General features: G+C 44.3%; 1 protein-coding gene across 2 annotated transcripts in view; it reads left to right on the top strand.

Moving 5' to 3' along the window:
- PCIF1 (phosphorylated CTD interacting factor 1) overlaps window positions 1–19,323 on the top strand; it is a 79,186-nt gene that overhangs the window by 20,313 nt on the left and 39,550 nt on the right. For both annotated transcript variants that reach the window (XM_040330222.1, XM_040330223.1), the window contains exons 3-4: window positions 6,254–6,378; window positions 18,971–19,108. In XM_040330222.1, coding sequence (XP_040186156.1) covers window positions 6,254–6,378; window positions 18,971–19,108 — 263 coding nt within the window. The remainder of the gene's footprint in view (window positions 1–6,253; window positions 6,379–18,970; window positions 19,109–19,323) is intronic.

Raw genomic sequence — 19,323 nt, 5'->3', positions numbered from 1 at the left:
CCTCTTCCTTTGCAGAGATGCTATTGGGATTTTTCTGTTTGAAGAGAATAGTTCTATGTTAACTAGGGTTGTCCCGATACCACAAGTACAAGTACCGATACTTTTTTTTCCAGTACTCGCTGATACCGAATACCGATACTTTAATCTCGTGTGACAGCAGCACATGTGTCAGTAGTTTTTTTTTTTTTATCTTTAACAATTTGTTTTACATTTTTTACAATATATTTTTTTACAATTTTTTATTTTATTCATAATGCTTTTTTTAAGGGGGGGGGGGGTGGACCGTGTCGGTGTGTTTTTTTCTTTTATTTTTTTATTATTTTCTACAATAATTTTTTTCTTTTATTCTTTATTTATTTTTTATTTATTTTCAGCCCTGTTGGGGGGCTTTGGTGAGCTATCAGGGGTCTTAACAGACCTCTGACATCTCCCCTTTGAGACAGAGAAAGGGATTAGGGACACATGTTCCCCTGTCCATTTCTCAGCAACATCAGCTGCGCTAAAAATGAATGGAGTGAAGACAGGGTCTTCTCTTCATTCATAAACTGAAACATTGTAATCGCAGTTTACGATGTTTCATTTATGTGAATGGACAGAGTCAGCGATCACTGACTCTGTCCATTCAAGCAGTAAGGAGCTGGATTTACCGGCTCCTACCCCGCTCTCCATCCTGACAGTTCCAGGGGGTGGAGGAGGAGCACGGAAGGGGAGAGAAACACGCCGGGATACACGGCGGGAATACGAGGAGGAATACACGGCGGGAATACACTATATTGCGGTGATTGGTGCCTGTAACTTCCCCATGCACTGATCACCCCTGACAGTACAAGTATCGGGTGAAGCATCGGGAGCATTTGCCCGAGTACAAGTACTCGGGCAAATGCTTAGTATCGGTGCTGATACTGGTATCGGGACAACCCTAATGTTAACCTTAAAAAATGTTTTAATGCACTAAACCTATCGGCTGCATTCACATCTGAGCGTTTTTAGTTCGTAAAAAGCCAGAAAAAATGCCCAACAAGCAAAATCCCATTCACTGAAATGTCCCCTGTTCACATCGGAGCGTTTTGTAGTCTGAGGCAAAATGCCTGAAGCTCAAAAAAGTACATGAGATTATTAATTTTTTGTACATCATGGGACACAGAGTGACAGTAATAACTATGTGAAGTTATAGGCCTACCTTCAGGTGATGGACACTGGCACACCCAAGACAGGAAGTCCCCTCCCCTATATAACCCCTCCTATACCGGGAGAACCTCAATTTTTTTTCGCCTGTGTCTAAGGTGGTGGTCACAATGAAGATGTCAAAAATCCTAAGAAACTAAAAGGTTCGCCATCGGGCTCTGAGGATCTCGGTCATGCTTCCGCTGTCCAGTCTTCACCTGATAAGTCAGAGGTAGTTGCCCAGGGTGAACCATCGGGGTTACTGGGTGCTGCGGCTGTACTCATCCCACCTGCCCCTGCTTATGTTATGGAAGAAGTTTTTGCTTCAGCTCTGAAGGGATTGGAGCAGGGATCGGCAGCAATGATCACGCCAGGTCTCCCTCTCCCCCTTTGGAGTTCCTAACAGTGGAGCAGTTATCTCCAGAGGAGGTTGATTTACCCACAGGGATCAGGCAGAGGGGCACTCTGAAGTTTCTGCTTTTGAAGAGTCCACTTTAGAGGAACCATTTTCAGCGTCACGGACTGAAAAATTATTGGTACAGTCCCTTACGGAGATGGTCCCTACAGCTTTTAAATTGCCCCTGTCAGAACCAGCACCGAGGTCTGTTTCCTCTTTGGATTCCCTAAAAGCCCCTTAGGCCAATTGCTCTCTTCCTGCTCACCCTTTATTAGAGCAACTCATTTATCAGGATTGGGAACATCCAGATAAGCAATTTCTACCACCTAAGAAATTTTCTATTCTGTATCCTATGGAGGAAAAGTTCACCAAAAGATGGAGTTTGCCAGCAGTAGATGCTGCTATCTTCTGTGTGAATAAAAGTCTGACTTGTCCGGTAGACAATGTACCCCTGGACAAAGTAAGTTATTACGAAACGGACGTAGGGCGGAGCGGCGTACTGACGTCACCTCGAGCTCCATATGATTCCCCAGTAGGACGGGTGTCTGTGTTTTGTGTACCGGCCGCCACACCAGACTTTAAGGCCTATTTTCCTGCAACATTTGTAAGTGTATTACCAACCTGGTTACATATCGGGTATACCTACTTATGTTTTGTGTCTGCTATTGGACGAGAGTTACTGCCTAAGGATAGGATTTGTTTGGGCTGCTTTCTTGAGTGTGAATCTTGATTGCATGCATGTAGTGATCCTCTGTCATAGGGGATCATGGCAAGCTGGTAAGAAGTAATTTCTGCTGATTGGTGGAGGATACATCACGTTTTTGGACACGATAATTGCTAGCTTATAGACTTTTTCTGCACTGAGCACTGGTGTTCATTGTTTGGCGTTCACCAACATCAAATATTTATGGACTGCATTTTTTAGGGATTTTTTTTAATCACATTTATTGGTCACAACCATACTGTTATTGTTTTAATTAATTGTCAGGAGAACATTGCTGTAATGGTAATTGATATGTTTATGCCAACTGTCACAAGGTATTCATGAGTTTATTACTAGCCTGGTTTGGGGCATATTTATATTTTTTGGTGATTTGATTTTTTCAAATGATCATTTATACCAAGTGGTTAGGGGGTCAGCGCGATTTATTTTCTTTCCATGCTTTTTTATGTACCAATTGTTTACATGTTAATCGCAGCTCCCAATTGTATTGCTGCGACTTGGCTTTGCAGTTTTCCTTTTTTCTAGTACTTCTATTGCAGCTTTCCAATTTTTCCATTTTCAACAAAAAGGTGAACAACTTTGTATCCCGAACAAGGGACCCTCATGCATGCGGGACAGATGTGCTGGTAACTCCTTGGGATCAGTTTTCACTAATTTATGCATTTTCCCCCAATGCAACTGTTACCACGGCTTCTTCGCAGGATCAGGTTGGAAGAAAAGCCGGTGATTCTTGTAGCCCCGGCTTGACCCAGAAGGTCCTGGTATGCAGAGATTGTGACGATGTCTGTGGGAGATCCGTGGACCCTTCCACTTCGACCAGACCTGCTCTCACAAGGCTCAATATTTCATCCTTCCTTACAAACTCTAAATTTAATGGTTTGGCTATTGAATCCCACATTCTAAAGAACCTGGGTCTCTCTGGTTTGGTGGTGTCTACCCTAATTAAAGGGTCACTAAAGGAAAACATGTTTTTTGCTGAAATGACTGTTTACAGGGTATAGAGACATAATTGTTAACTGATTCCTTTTAAAAATGATTAAAAATAGATAAAAAACAATTATATAATGTACCTACAGTTTAGTTTCGTTTTTGCTGTTGTTTCCTGGTTCTCTGATGTACAGAGACAAAGAGCCAATAGAGGGCAGTGAAGGTTTTGCAAAACGAAACTGGATTGGTGCTGAGGGGTTTTAGACACACAGTATTTGCACCTCCTTGATTAGTCACCACAGTGAGAAATCTCCTAGTACTGTGGTGATCAGGAAACAGACAACCAGGAAGTGTCCAGAACAGAGAGGAATAACAGCAACATCAAAACACAAATGAACAATGAGGACATGAAACCAGGACTGCAGTAAGGTAAAGGAAGCTATTTAGCTAAAAAAAAAAATCCTTTAGTGACCCTTTAATGCTAGAAAGCCGGCTTCCAGATTCATATATTATAGAGTTTGGAAGGCATATGTGTCTTGTATGAAGCTAGAGGTTGGCATCCTCGTAAGTATGTCATAGGCAGAGTTATGGACTTTTTGCAGTTAGGTGTAGACATGAAGCTAGCCTTTAGTACTATCAAGGGTCAGATTTCGGCCTTGTCAATATTGTTTCAAAGGCCATTAGCCATGCACTATCTAGTTCGGACTTTTTTACAAGAGGTAACATGAATCAATCCACCGGTTAAGTCCCCCTTGTGTCCATGGGGCATAAATTTGGTCCTATCTGCATTGCAGAAGCAGCCTTTTGAGCCTTTACTCCATGTTCTTTTGACCAGGAAATTGGCCTTTTTGGTAGCCATATCATCGGCCAGAAGGGTATATTTGATTATTCATAAGGATAGGGTGGTTCTACGTCCTCATCCGACTTTTCTTCCTAAAGTAGTATCAAGTTTTCATTTGAACCATGATGTGGTTCTCCCTTATTTTTTTCCAGAACCTAGTTCTGCAGAGGAGAAATCATTACATTCCTTAGATGTGGAGAGAGCAGTTAAAGTCCATCTTAAGGCTACTGCTCAGATTATAAAAACTGAGGCAGCATCAAAATCTACTATTTCAAAGTGAATTCAGCAAGTTATTTTTCAAGCTTCCGGTTTGAAAGGGAAGGTTCCTCCATTTAAAATTAAAGCGCACTCTACCAGAGTAGTCAGTGCTTCTTGGGCAGTGTATTACCAAGCCTCCATGGCTCAGATCTGCAAGGCCGCAACTTGGTCTTCTGTCCATTCATTCACTAAATTCTATAAGTTGGATGTAAGAAGACATGAGGATATTTCCTTTGGACGCAGTGTGCTGCAGGCTGCAGTATAGGTCCTCACGTCCGATGACTTCCTTTCTTGGGTGTGCCTGTGTTTATCACCTGAAGGTAGGCCTATAACCCCACATAGTCATTACTATGTCACTCTGTGTCCCGCTATGTACTCCAAGAAAAGGATTTTACAGGTAAGCGGTTTTAAAAAGAATTTTTTTGGGACAGATTACAGGCATTTTTCTGCTTTTTACATTGGTGACCAATGTAAACCAGTGCAAAACTGCAGCAAAATCGTGTGACTTTCTGCCTGAAAACAAAATTCTCAGGTGTGAATGCAGTCTTCATCTTCCCTCTCTAAATGATCACATTTGTTATTTAAAGCCCTGGTTCACATTGGTGCGATTTGACATGTCAAATCCCAATGCGAAATCTGCTGCTTTTGCCGGCATTGGCACCGTCCTAATCGGTGCAACGCCACACCGATTTCAAAAAGTAGTTTCTGTACTACTTTTTTGCGATTTTCAGGGTGTGATTTCCATTGACATTTGTGTAGAAACCCACACAGATGTCGGTGAAATTGCAGCCGAAATCGGTACTGACACGTGGGAGTGAAATCGTGCAAGTTCAGCTGAACACGCATGGCTCAGTGTGGACCTGTATCAGTATAATGGAGACTCATTAGTGGGGGGAAAAAGAGCCCTTTTGAGTTAAAAGTTGAACTTCAGATAAGATAAGATGTTAATTGTGTAATTAAGGTCCAGCTTGTACCATTGTAAGTATGCATATCTCCTACCTGAGGGATCACTGGGGAAGCTAACAATCACTGTAGTAGTTGACGCACCTGTGACACTCACTTTAGTAGTTGGTGAATACAAAGCATTCTTTGAATGAGGTGGGGACCTTATTTCACCGCCCTTCTGTCCCACCTCATCCAATCAGACAACAATTTGTATTGAAAAAAATGGCAGGGGTGCCCAGTGAGCACTCCCCTGTAATGGGCAACCACTCAGCACAGAACGTGAAAAATAACCAACTACTTCAGTGAATGTCAACTTCCCAAGCATTCTCTTAGGTATGAGATATGCATGCTTACATTGGTCCCAAGCTGGACTATGACCCATGTAACTATGCAATAAAGATTAACTATGCACTTAAGATCGGTTCAGGTTTAGCCAATTATTTGCGCATTAGGCCTGGTTCACACTGGTGCAATGCCGGTCGCTGCATCACACCTGATTCGTACACTGGTTCACACTGCTCTCTGCGAACCGCTGGGGTTGTCAATGTAAAGTCAATGACACCCCCATATCGGTTCACAGATCGCAGTGTGAACTGAGAATTGGTGCAAGAATCGGATCGCATAGGTGTGAACACCCATGCAATCCGATTCCAGTGCGGACCAAAAAGGGTCCTACACCATTTTGGTGCGAATGCAATGCGATGCGATTTCAGCCATACAGTTTGTATGGCTGAATTAACATTGCACAGACATCGCATGTGATCTGCACAGCAATGCAGTGCACATCGCATGTGATGTCCGGCATCGCACTAGTGTGAACCGTGCTTTAATTCTCCAAGGTTTGTTTAAATGAGGGTGTTGCAGGGGTGTGTCCTTTGGCTGTGTATATTCTTTATAAAACTACCCCTTGTTCTCATATCAAAACTTTGGGAGGTTGCCCGCACCTCTTGGGCAGATTCAGAGTAAACATGTGGTGATCAATATTTTGTTTTCCCAGATGAACTTGTACAGGCTGGATGGGAGAAGTGCTGGAGTAAAAGGGAGAGTCGTCCTTACTATTTCAATCGTTTTACCAATCAGTCACTTTGGGAGATGCCTGTCCTTGGCCAGCATGATGTCATTGTAAGTACCAATACCGACATCCTAACACGATGCTGAAGATCTTGAATTGCCTGTTTTAGTTTATTTCATTGCAAATTAGGAATTTATTTTTCTTGTATTTATCTTCATAGAATGATGTTGTATGAGCCAACACTGTCATAAATAAATAGTGCTTTCTAAATATATTCTCATTTTGCTTTCTAAAAAGCTCCACCCATTTGTCTAGTCTGGTAAATTTTTTAAGGGTTAAGCCTAGTACACAAGGACCGAATGTCGGACAGCATCGGCTGGTTTAATGGAAACTGGCCCGTGTGTACTGGAGTCGGTTTGACAGAAGCTGGTCGTTCGGCTGGCTTCTTTTGAAGGGGCTGTAAAATTGGGAGCAATGTTTCTGTTCGTGCAGTTGCTGCATCCCAAATGACATCAATGGGACTGCCTGCACAGAGATACACAGAACACCTGTGCATCCCTGTAAAGGTAAGTTTTGTATGCCCTGTGTGAACAAGGCATTATGCCCCTTTCAGTCCTGCCTGTCCGTTTTCAAGTGGGCCCAATCGTAAGTCACCCATTGCTCTCTATGGCGAGGCTGATGTTAATGGACATGTGTCCGTTCTACACCTGCCTGCATCCGATCCTGTCTAGTCCGCTAAGAACAGAGGGATGGGGATCCCATTCCCCATCCATCTAGCAGATCAGATCGGATGATATTTGGTGGTTAGTGGGAAGAATGAACCCTTATAGATAGGGAGGAGCAAACTATTTGTATTTTTACCTATCGCCCTTTCCCTACCCTCTCATTCTACACCTCATATTCTCCCCTCTACCTACACTCTGTCACATTTTTTCTATCACCATGCGTGGCACCCTTCCCCCAGGTTTTTTTTTTGTATACAATTTGCACATAAATTAAAGTGATTGTAAAGGAAAAAAAACAAACAAACATGTCTATACTTACCTGCTCTGTGTAATGGAGTAGCTGCGAACCTCCAGTTTTTGGGTCCCCCACCGGCGTTCCTGGCCCTTCACCTCTGTCCAGTGCCCCCCATAGGAAGCCGCTTCCCCTGGGTTACTCATACGTGATCGCACCCGAGCCCCAATGCTGCATCCATTGACACAGTCAAGGGCCCAGCTCCCTCGTCGCTGGCTTTGACAGCATTGGGAGCCAATGGCTCCTGGTACCCCAGCAAAGCCAGCGAGACCTGGAAGTAAAGAGGAGCTGCAGATGTACGTGACACTGGATCGAATGAGGGCTCAGCTAAGTAAATGGGGGGGGGGGGGGGGGAAGCAATCTAAACATTTTTTACCTGAATGCAAGGAATGCATTAAAGTGGAAGTCCATGCTAAAACTAAAAATCCCTGCATCTATAGCCACCAACATTCTAACACTAACCCATCTAGCCCTGTAAAGAGTAAATCAATATACATACCTTCTCTGCAGGCGATCCGACTCGATCTCCAGCAGCTGAAGCTCTGCTGAGTACACGTCCGACAACAGCTGTGATATGAATTGGGGAATGACATCACCCATAGACTTACTATTGGGCTTCTGTTGCCAGAAATGTCCTCTGCACCCGCCTTCACAGCAAAGCCGTGACTGACAGCTCAGCATGGGATCAGAGCTTCCACTGCTCGAGATCGGATTCAATCGCCTGCAGAAGATGTATGTATAGTGTCTTGAAATTTTCCAAATTTTTTCATGTTTCAACAAAAAACATAAATGTATTTTATGGGGTAGACCAACACAAAGTGGCACATAATTGTGAAGTGGAAGGAAAGTGATAAATGGTTTTCAGATTTTTTTTAGGAATATGTCAAAAGTGTGACATGCATTTGTATTCAACCCCCTTTACTCTGATACCCCTAACTAAAATCTAGTTGAACCATTTGCCTTCAGAAGTCACCTAATTAGTAAATAAAGTCCACCCGTGTATAATTTAATCTCAGTATCAATACAAGTGTTGTGTGAAGCCCTCATAGGTTTGTTAGAGAACCTTTGTGAACAAACAGCACCATGAAGGCCAAGGAACACACCAAACAGGCCAGGGAAAAAGTTAAAGCAGGGTTAGGTTGTAAAAAATTATCCCAAGCTTTGAACATCTCACAGAGCACTGTTCAATACATCATCTGAAAATGGAAAGGGTATGGCGCAACTGCAAACCTTCCAAGACATGGCCGTTCACCTAAACTGATAGGCCAGACAAGGAGAGCATTAATCAGAGAAGCAGCCAAGAGGCCCATGGTAACTCTGGAGGAGCTGCAGAGATCCACAGCTCAGGTGGGAGAATCCGTCCACAGGACAACTATTAGTCGTGCTCTCCACAAATCTGGCCTTTATGGAAGAGTGGCAAAAAGAAAGTCATTGTTGAAAGAAAGTCATAAGAAGTCCTGTTTGCAGTTTGCGAGAAGCCATGTGGGGGACATAGCAAACATGTGGAAGAAGGTGGATCAGGAAAAAAGGAAAATTGCGCTAATCGAATATAAATTAAGTGAATAAATGGGAAGGCTGCAATAGCGTGAACTAACACAAAACAAATATAAAAAGAAAGAAAAATTGCGCCAACCAGTAGTACAATAATATAAACAGTGAAGTCCTTTGTGTCTTCTACACGTGAAACACAGAAAAAATGTGCACCATATAAGTGCATAAATCGTGAACAAATTGTTAAAAAGATCCAATAACAAAGTCCATAAACGAAATTTTCAACCCAGGCAGCACCCAGTGTGAAGATAATTGACAGTCGTGACCCGCCACCATATGGACTGAGGCTTACCACAAGGTAATTTGATAACAGCGTTATTCAAATAACTGTAGGATACTTCTAAACATCGGATAATAGCCAGGAATACACCAGGTCACGGTCCCTTTAAGAAGTCCACGATGGGGTGCAGCAGCGTATAATAGCGATTTACGTCCTCATAGCATGTCACAGCCCAGTCAGTGTCTGATGGTCTGGCCACTCACAGGTTAACCTGTGAGTGGCCAGACCATCAGACACTGACTGGGCTGTGACATGCTATGAGGACGTAAATCGCTATTATACGCTGCTGCACCCCATCGTGGACTTCTTAAAGGGACCGTGACCTGGTGTATTCCTGGCTATTATCCGATGTTTAGAAGTATCCTACAGTTATTTGAATAACGCTGTTATCAAATTACCTTGTGGTAAGCCTCAGTCCATATGGTGGCGGGTCACGACTGTCAATTATCTTCACACTGGGTGCTGCCTGGGTTGAAAATTTTGTTTATGGACTTTGTTATTGGATCTTTTTAACAATTTGTTCACGATTTATGCACTTATATGGTGCACATTTTTTCTGTGTTTCACGTGTAGAAGACACAAAGGACTTCACTGTTTATATTATTGTACTACTGGTTGGCGCAATTTTTCTTTCTTTTTATATGTGGAAGAAGGTGCTCTGGTTAGATGAGACCAAATTTTTACCTTTTTGGCCTAAAACCAAAACGCTATGTGTGACAGAAAACTAAAACTGAACATCACCCCGAACACAGCATCCCCACTGTGAAACATGGTGGTGGCATCATGTTGTGGGGATGATTTTCTTCAGCAGAGACAGGGAAGCTGGTCAGATTTGATGGGAAGATGAATGGAGCCAAATACAGGGCAATCTTAGGAGAAAACCTGTTAGAGTCTGCAAAAGACTTGAGACTAGGGCGGAGGTTCACCTTCCAGCAGGACAATGGCCCTAAACATACAGCCAGAGCTACAATGGAATGGTTTAGATCAAAGTATATTCATGTGTTAGAATGGCTCAGTCCAAGTCCAGACCTAAATCCAATAAAGAGTCTGTGGCAAGACATGATAATTGCTGTTCACAGACGCTCTCTATTAAATCTGACAGAGCTTGTGCTATTTTGCAAATATTTCTCTCTCTAGTTGTGCGAAGCTGGTAGAGACATCCCCCAAAGACTTGCAGCTGTAATTGCAGCAAAAGGTGGTTCTATAAAGTATTGACTCAGGGGGGCTGAATACAAATGCCCCCCCCCCACACTTTTCAGATATTATTATTTTTATTTTGAAAACTATTTATCATTTTTCTTTCACTTCACAATTATGTGTCACTTTGTGTTGGTCTATCACATACAATCCCAATGAAATACATTTATGCTTTTGGTTGTAACATGACAAAGTGTGGAAAATTTCAAGGGGTATGAATACTTTTTTAAGGCACTGTATATCGATTTTTTTTCTTTACAGGGCTAGATAGGATATTGTTAAAATGTTGGTGGCTATAGATGCAGGGATTTTAGATTTGGCATTGACTTCCTCTTTAACCACTTACCCCCCGGACCATATTGCTGCCCAAAGACCAGAGACCTTTTTGCGATTCGGGACTGCGTCGCTTTAACAGACAATTGCGCGGTCGTGCGACGTGGCTCCCAAACAAAATTGGCGTCCTTTTTTTCCCACAAATAGAGCTTTCTTTTGGTGGTATTTGATCACCTCTGCGGTTTTTATTTTTTGCGCTATAAACAAAAATATAGCGACAATTTTGAAAAAAATGAATATTTTTTTACTTTTTGCCATAATAAATATCCCCCAAAAATATATAAAAAATTTTTTTTCCTCAGTTTAGGCCGATACGTATTCTTCTATATATTTTTCGTAAAAAAAAAACGCAATAAGCGTTAATTGATTGGTTTGCGCAAAAGTTATAGCGTTTACAAAATAGGGGGTATTTTTATGGCATTTTTATTAATATTTTTTTTTACTAGTAATGGCGGCGATCAGCGATTTTTTTTTTTTTTCGGTACTGCGACATTATGGCGGACACTTCGGACACTTTTGACACATTTTTGGGACCATTGGCATTTTTATAGCGATCAGTGCTATAAAAATGCATTGGATTACTATAAAAATGCCACTGGCAGTGAAGGGGTTAACACTAGGGGGTGGGGAAGGGGTTAAGTATGCCTGGGTGCGTTCTTACTGTGGGGGGGGGGGGTGGCCTCACTAGGGGAAACACTGATCCTCGGTTCATACATTGTATGAACCGAAGATCAGCATTTCCCCTGCTGACAGGACCGGGAGCTGTGTGTTTACACACACAGCTCCCGGTCCCCGCTCTGTACCGAGCGATCGCGTGTGCCCGGCGACGATCGCGCCCGCCGGGCACACGCACGGGAGTCGGGGGCGAGCGGGGGGGCGCGCGTGCCTCTGGCAGCGCGCACGCGCCCCTAGTGGCGGCTCAAAGAGCCGCCGTATAGCTACGGGCTCTCGCCCACCAGAGCCGACCTGCCGCCGTAGAATGACGGCGGCTGGTCGGCAAGCAGTTAAGGTAAAAAATGTTTAGGCTATTAACTTAAAGCGCAATGCCCAATATTTTATTGTAGGACAAGCTATTTTACTATATTAAATGGAAGACTTTGGATCTATTCCTTCAGAGCTCATATCCATTAGTGTTGTATCTGAAAGCCTAACTATTGAACCCCTCTGATTAGGGGTGCAACGGATCAAAAAACTCACGGTTCGGATCGTTCCTCGGATCAGGAGTCACGGATCGGATAATTTTTCGGATCGGCAAAAAAAAAAAAAAAAACTCCCCCACTATAATATCCACATCTCCCCCCCCCCCCCCCACCAACTATAGTACCCCCTCAGTGCAGACACCCCCCCCCTCCTCTTAGTACAGAGACACCCCCCCCCCTCCTCTCAGTACAGTGACCCCCCTCCTCAGTACAGTGACCCCCCTTCTCAGGACAGTGACCCCCCCCCTCTGCTCAGGACAGTGCCCCCCCCCTGCTCAGGACAGTGACCCCCCCCCCTGCTCAGGACAGTGACCCCCCCCCCTGCTCAGGACAGTGACCCCCCCCCTGCTCAGGACAGTGACCCCCCCCCTGCTCAGGACAGTGACCCCCCCCCTGCTCAGGACAGTGACCTCCCCTGCTCAGGACAGTGACCACCCCCCCCCCTGCTCAGGACAGTGACCACCCCCCCCCCCCTGCTCAGGACAGTGACCCCCCCCCCCTGCTCAGGACAGTGACCCCCCCCCCCCTGCTCAGGACAGTGACCCCCCCCCCCCCCTGCTCAGGACAGTGACCCCCCCCCCCCCTGCTCAGGACAGTGACCCCCCCCTTGCTCAGGACAGTGACCCCCCCCTTGCTCAGGACAGTGACCCCCCCCCCTGCTCAGGACAGTGACCCCCCCCCCCTGCTCAGGACAGTGACCCCCCCCCCCTGCTCAGGACAGTGACCAGAACAGAATGATACATAATCAGAGGTAGGGGTGCAACGGATCACAGTTGATCCGTGATCCGAATGGGTCACCCCCTTCGGATCGGATCACACTGTGATCCGCGGATTGCCACGGCTCCGGAGCTAGGCCGAAGCCGCGGTCTTTCCTAATGTTAGGGCGGCGGCTCCGGAGCTAGGCCGAAGCCGCGGCCTTTCCTAGCGTTATGGTTGCGGCTCCGGAGGTAGGCCGAAGCCGCGGCCATAACATTAGGAAAGGCTGCGGCTTCGGCCTAGCTCAGGAGTCGCCGCCCTAACATTAGGAAAGACCGCGGCTTCGGCCTAGCTCCGGAGCCGTGGCAATCCGCGGATCACAGTGTGATCCGATCCGAAGGGGGTGACCCGTTCGGATCACGGATCAACTGTGATCCGTTGCACCCCTACCTCTGATTATGTATCATTCTGTTCATGACATACATTCTTGTCTTGCAATGCCTGAAATAATTTGGAGGGGTGTCCACATAGTTTTGGCCATAGTGTATGTATGGTGGTCAGGGGTCCACCAACTTTTTGCCATATACTGTAGTGTACATCTTTAGATAGTAAGCTTGTCAGGCTGAGCTCCCTTCTATTGTATATTATTGTTATATAGGTTTTGTTGCAAAAATGTATGCATTGGACATTGTAAACTTTATATTGATTTATATCTATTTTGTAAAACTCTCCGGGAGATGGTGGCGCCATATAAAGTAGTTATAAAAATTAGATAGTTGTCAGATCCAGACAAAAATGGTTGGGTGATTCAGTTGTCATCTCTTTTTATTTTTTATTTTTTTTTTCAAGTGTATTTTGTGCGTGTACTCGAGAGAGGAGTCGGACTGCAGGAGTTGGGAGTAGGCAGGCCTCCCCCAGAGGCAATCTGCCACCTTTCTCCATGCCCCGGGTGGCAATGGCGGGTGCGTGAGGGGGTCCTCCCACACAGCCCGCCCTACCTGCTCCGCTTTGAAGCCCAACGGGGCAGAGGGATCTCTTTTCTGTGGGTGGCCTAAAGAGTTACTACAGACAAACACATAGGCCCAGATTCAGAGAGACTTGCGCCGATGTATCAGTAGATACGCCGTCGTAAGTCCGAATGTGCGCCGTCGTATCTATGCGCTCATTCTTAAAATGAGCTACGCCTGAATATTGCCAAGATACGACCGACGCAAGTCTCCTACGCCGTCGTATCTTGGGTGCATATTTACGCTGGCCGTTAGGGGCGCTTACGTTGATTTACACGTTGAATATGTAAATGAGCAAGGTACGCCGATTCATGAACGAACGTACGTACGCCCGTCGCAGTAAGCTATGCTGTTTACGTAAGGCGTACGTCCGGCGTATAGTTATTCCACCAAAAAGGTATGGACGTCGGAACAGCCGTCGGTTTTTACTTTGTTTGCGTAAGTCATACGTGAATAGGGCTGTGCGTTGGTTACGTTCACGTCGAAAGCATTGAGCCGACGTATCTTAGGGAGTATATGCGACGTGATTCTGAGCATGTGCGCGCATGCGCCGTTCGTTCGTCATTTCATTTACATCGGGTCACGATTCATTTGAATACAACACGCTCACTACCTGCCTACTTTGAATTAGGCGGGTGTACGCCGGCCCATTTACGCTACAACGCCGTAACACAAGTGCTTTGTGAATACAGCTCTTCCTCTCAGAGTTACGTCGGCGTAGCGCAAATGAGCTGCGCTACGCCCGCACAAATGTACGCCGCTCTTTATGAATCTGGCCCATAAAAGATAAATGTCAGCACTAAAGAAGTTACAACCCAACTAAACCTAAACGCACATAAAAATCAATGGAACAATTTGAGAAATCTTCAGATTTACACCCCTGTCACACTGATCGCGACGTGGAAATCATGCTATGTCACCTGAAGTAGCACGATTTCAAAGTAGCATTTCAGTGCTACAGTACTTCATTTGCCACTTGGAAGACATCTGTACGACTTGATTCACAGATGTCTATGCAAGTCGCACCTGAACTTACAAGAAGTAGTGCATTAACTACTTTCAAAATTGGTGCAACTCCGACTCCAATGCGGACAATAGGGTGCGAGGCAAAATCTACAGATCAGATGCTCCATCAAAAATCTGGTGATGAACTCACTCTGCTGCCCTCTTTAGATAGGGGAAATTCTAATCTGAGCTACAACAAAACACATAAAAAGAGTTTGCACCAGCCTGGTGCATTACTATAAAACCCTTTTATTGGAATGAAATGTGGAAATATACTCGCAAAGTAAAAACAGGCAAAATCAATGATCCAAGATTACAGTCCAATGTGCTATATAGGGGGTGGGCATCACCTATACATTGCCCTGTAGGAAGGCTAACATGTTTCCAAGGCAGAACCCTCTTCATCAGAGCAGAACTGATGAAGAGAGTTCTGGCCTAGAAACACGTTCGCCTTGCTCCATGCATATGGGCATCACCTATTCATTGCACTGGGCTGTAATTTTGGATCATTGATGTGCCTGTTTTTACATACGTATGCTAGTATATTTCCACATGTTTCATTCCATTAAAATCATTTTATGGTATTGCACATTACTACAGGCAAAGCCTTTTTTATACTTAAAGGAACACTAAAGGTTCGTTTTTTATTAGATCAATTGATTGCTGTAAGCTAGAGCATTTAAATATCACTTACCTCGTTTTTCCTTTTGACCTCCAAAATACAGTAATCCAGGTTTGAAAATGCCATTTCCTGTCTCTCCTCTTCTTGCTTTCCACCAGCATCTGAGCCGTTTTGCATGGTGGAAAGCAGAATGTGCTCACCCCCTCCCTATGACTAAAGCCCTGCATGAAGATGCTCTCTTATCCCTCACAGGCATGGAGGCTAAGTCTAATTGGAACTGTAGTTCCCATTAGGCCGTGATGTAGCAAGAATGAATGCGCACCGCAAACCAGGAAGTCAGTGAGAATAACGATTCAGGTGTGCTGGAGGTGAATAAAACAGCTCGATTTCAACAGGTATCAAACTAGTTCTAATGCAAAACATTACTTTTTACTTTATCAGCTACTGTCAGACTTTAATTTAAGAGGAAAATATTTTTGCCTTTACAACCCCTTTAAGAATAGAGTGGGAAAGGACTAGAACCGTTGTTTGGTTTTTATTGCTGTGTCCCAGTTGGGGAGATTTCCTATAGTTTCCCATCCCTGAAAGCATCTCTTAGATCAGTGGTCTCCATACTGCGGCCCAAGGGCCGGATGTGGCCAGGAGCGGCCCGGTGCTTGCCTTTTCCCGGTCCTTGGGTCACTATTCCTTCCACTGATATGAGATACTATTCTGCCACCTGACACTGACAATAGGTCAACATTTCTCCTACTGACACCAAAAATGGGATACTACCCCTCCGTATGATACCAACGATGGGGCACTATTCCCCTCTAATAGTAAATGTGGCAATGTTTATTCCCACTGATGCCAGGAACATTTACACTCCCGCTGGCCAAGGTCTGGCCCTCCTAGAGTCTGAAGGACGTTAAACTGGCTTTGTTTAGAATGTTTGGAGACCCCTGTCTTAGATTGTAAGCTCTAGCGAACAGGGCCCTCTGATTTCTCTTGTACCAAATTGTAATGTAACTGAAATGTCTGCCTTTATTTTGTTAAGCGCTGCACAAGCTGTTGGCGCTATAACAATTCTGTATAATAATCATAGGAAATGAAAGAATATTTCCCCATAATGAAGGGAATGTCACCTTTGACAGTTTTATATGAGAAATTTTCACTTGCCTGATCATCTGTGCAGTTGTGGATTCTCTCCCTCAACAGGACAGTAAATGAGGGAAAATGTCCCAACAAGAATAGTTGAAAACCCTCCTTCCCCTAAAGGGTGTGGAGAGAGTTGTTAAAAAAAAAAAAGAGGCTAAAAATCTGAAAAATAGACCACCCTTGCATATTCCTTCTAAGCCAAACAGTCTTTTCTTTAAAACGGAGGTCCGGCTTTAAAAATAAAAGTCAGCAGCTACAAACACTGTAGACTTTTAATAAGGACACTTACCTGGTGCAGGGTGCCTGCGATGTCGGCAGCCGAAGCCGAGCAAGCGCTCGGGTCTCGGCTGCCCTGCCGCCATCCTCGGTGAGGGAATCAGGAAGTGAAGCGTTGGGGCTTCACTGCCGATTCCCTACTGCGCATGCGCGAGCCACGCGGCGCTATCTGAATGGGTGGATGTCTCCTGGGACACACACAAGGTCCCAGAAGACACCGCTCCCCATTTCCCAGGAGGCAGCATGACGAAGGGAAGAAAGAAGACCCACTGCGGACAAGGAAGTGGCAGATTAGGAGATCTGCCTAGTAACAGCCACTTCTGTTTTTTTTCTAATTTTTTTTTTAAGCCTTTTTAGCTATTTTTTTTTTTTTAGGGTGGACCTCCACTTTAAATCTAAACTGATTTTTTATTTTTATTTTAAACAGTGCACTCTAGTTACTGAACTTTCCCACAACATTATTTGTACATAATATAGTTCAGGAAGAATGAGGGCAAGTTATAGTGTATAGAAGTTTATAGCTGGGAGGATCACCAGGGCAAGCCCATGTTTGTGGTACGACTAAGTATGACTTAGGTCATAGACTCAGAATCATATAGCTGGGGAAAGTGTCGGTATCACTCCTAAGCAGTTTGTGGCTAAAGCTGTTTTACAGTCTTTTTTTTTTTTTTTTGAGTTTGCATTCAGCATTATATCAGCATAGCTGGTCTACTTTGTTTCTCTTCTACAGAACAGGGTAAGATATTTATTTTTTCACTGTATTTAGATCTTTTATTATAATGTTCTGGGGCCTCACATACAGAATGAAGCTTCTCTTTGAACTTTCTCTGTTGAGCTCTATACCTAAAACTGAAACCTTGGCAGAAACAAAGTTACATTTAATCTAGGATTTAGGCCGGGTTCACACTGCTGAGATGTCAGACATCACATGTCTGTACGATGCAAATTCAGCCATTCAGATTGTATGGCTGAATTTGCATCACTTCTGGAACAAAGTCGTGCAGGACACACATCTGCGATCCGATTCCTGTCCGAATTGACAGTTCTCACTGCGATATGCGAACCGATCTGGGGGTGTCATTAACTTTGTATTGACACCCGCAGCAGTTCGCATAGGGCAGTGTGAACTGCTTGCGAGTTGTATGCATTTTTACTGTATTCACACAGGTTCTCGCATCTCAGCAGTGTGAACTGAGCCATAATCTAGTTATAAAGTCAATAAAAATAGGTCAACCTTCTGCAATTTGCTTTATGGCAATATTTCACTCCTGAGCCACTGCTTTGCGTCTCTATTCACAGTCACACACAGGTCAGTGACTCGGCCCTGCGCCCTCTCTCATCTCATTGGATCACTGTCTGTGATTGACTGCCTCAGCCAATGAGGAGGGAGAGTTCCCAGAGAACCGAGGCTCTTGTGCACATCGCTTACCTAAGCCCCGATCTTGATCTAGCTCTGTGCCCGAGAGCAGTCTCTCTCTCTCTCTCTCTCTCTCTCTCTCTCTCTCTCTCTCTCTCTCTCTCTCTCTCTCTCTCTCTCTCTCTCTCTCTCTCTCTCTCTCTCTCTCTCTCTCTCTCTCTCTCTCTCTCTCTCTCTCTCTCTCTCTCTCTCTCTCTCTCTCTCTCTCTCTCTCTCTCTCTCTCTCTCTCTCTCTCTCTCTCTCTCTCTCTCCCCTCCCTCTCTCTCTCTCTCTCTCTCTCTCTCTCTCTCTCTCTGTCCCCCCTCTCTCTCTCTCTCTCTCTCTCAAGACTTGATACTCAGAGCAGTCATCCAAGCTTGGCCGGAGCATTTCTAAATTTTTTTATTTATTTTTTTTCATTTCTGGCTAGATGAAGGCTTTTTCTTACAGGCAGTTGAGGGTGTAAAATAAAAAAAATGAACGGGAGTGATAAATGGCAAGTGAATAACTCAATGTATGCTGATCACAAATCTGAAAACGATCAGGTGGATACAAAGTGTGTGCAGTTGTCTGCAGACACATTTTCTGTTCTAAACAGGAATTCTCACGTTGGATGAGCATTCCTGTTTAAGCAAAGGATGAGGACAAGAAAGATAAACAATGGTAGTCAAACAGGTTTTTCTAAGCCATCCAATCATATTATCCGCCAAGAACTGTTTACAGGCACAGTAGGTGCAAATCATATGACAACAATTTGCAAAGACATTGGTGAAACTCGACATTGTACCATGAAGATACAGGTGAAGACAATCAGTGTCTGATGTGGATGATAGGTAATAGGGGGCGCTGGTGAAACTGAGGGGAATCACTAATCAGTGTCCGTGGTGAATACAATTAAGTATAGATAAATACAAAACACTTGGCAGTGTCCGTGATGAATACAATTAATTTGTGTCTGATGTGTCTTTTTGTATTCATTTAACAGTCTGATCCTCTGGGCCTCAATGCGGCACCAGTTCCTACTGAAGCATGTATGCCTACAACTCCTAAGGAATCCATGCCACGCAAGAGGAGGATATCTGAGGAAGCTCCTCCAGTCATCGACAACACCAAGAAGATTAAGGTAAGGGTGCATTTTGATTTTGTGGCTTACTTAAAAAAAAAATTTTTTTTTTTTTTTTTTTTTTTTTTTTTACTTTTTATAAGCATGCACCACTGGTAATGGGGAAATAGGAAAATTTATTCTTACCTGAAATTTTCTTTTCCTGTAGTCCGTAGGCGGCACACAATGGGTTAAGCTTTCTCCTAACCCCAAAAGGAAGAAAGAGTTAAACTAGC

This window comes from Rana temporaria, chromosome 12, assembly GCF_905171775.1.
Source record: "Rana temporaria chromosome 12, aRanTem1.1, whole genome shotgun sequence".
NCBI lineage: Eukaryota > Metazoa > Chordata > Amphibia > Anura > Ranidae > Rana > Rana temporaria.
Note: the sequence above shows the minus strand (reverse complement) of the source record. Positions and strands in the feature narration are given on the sequence as shown.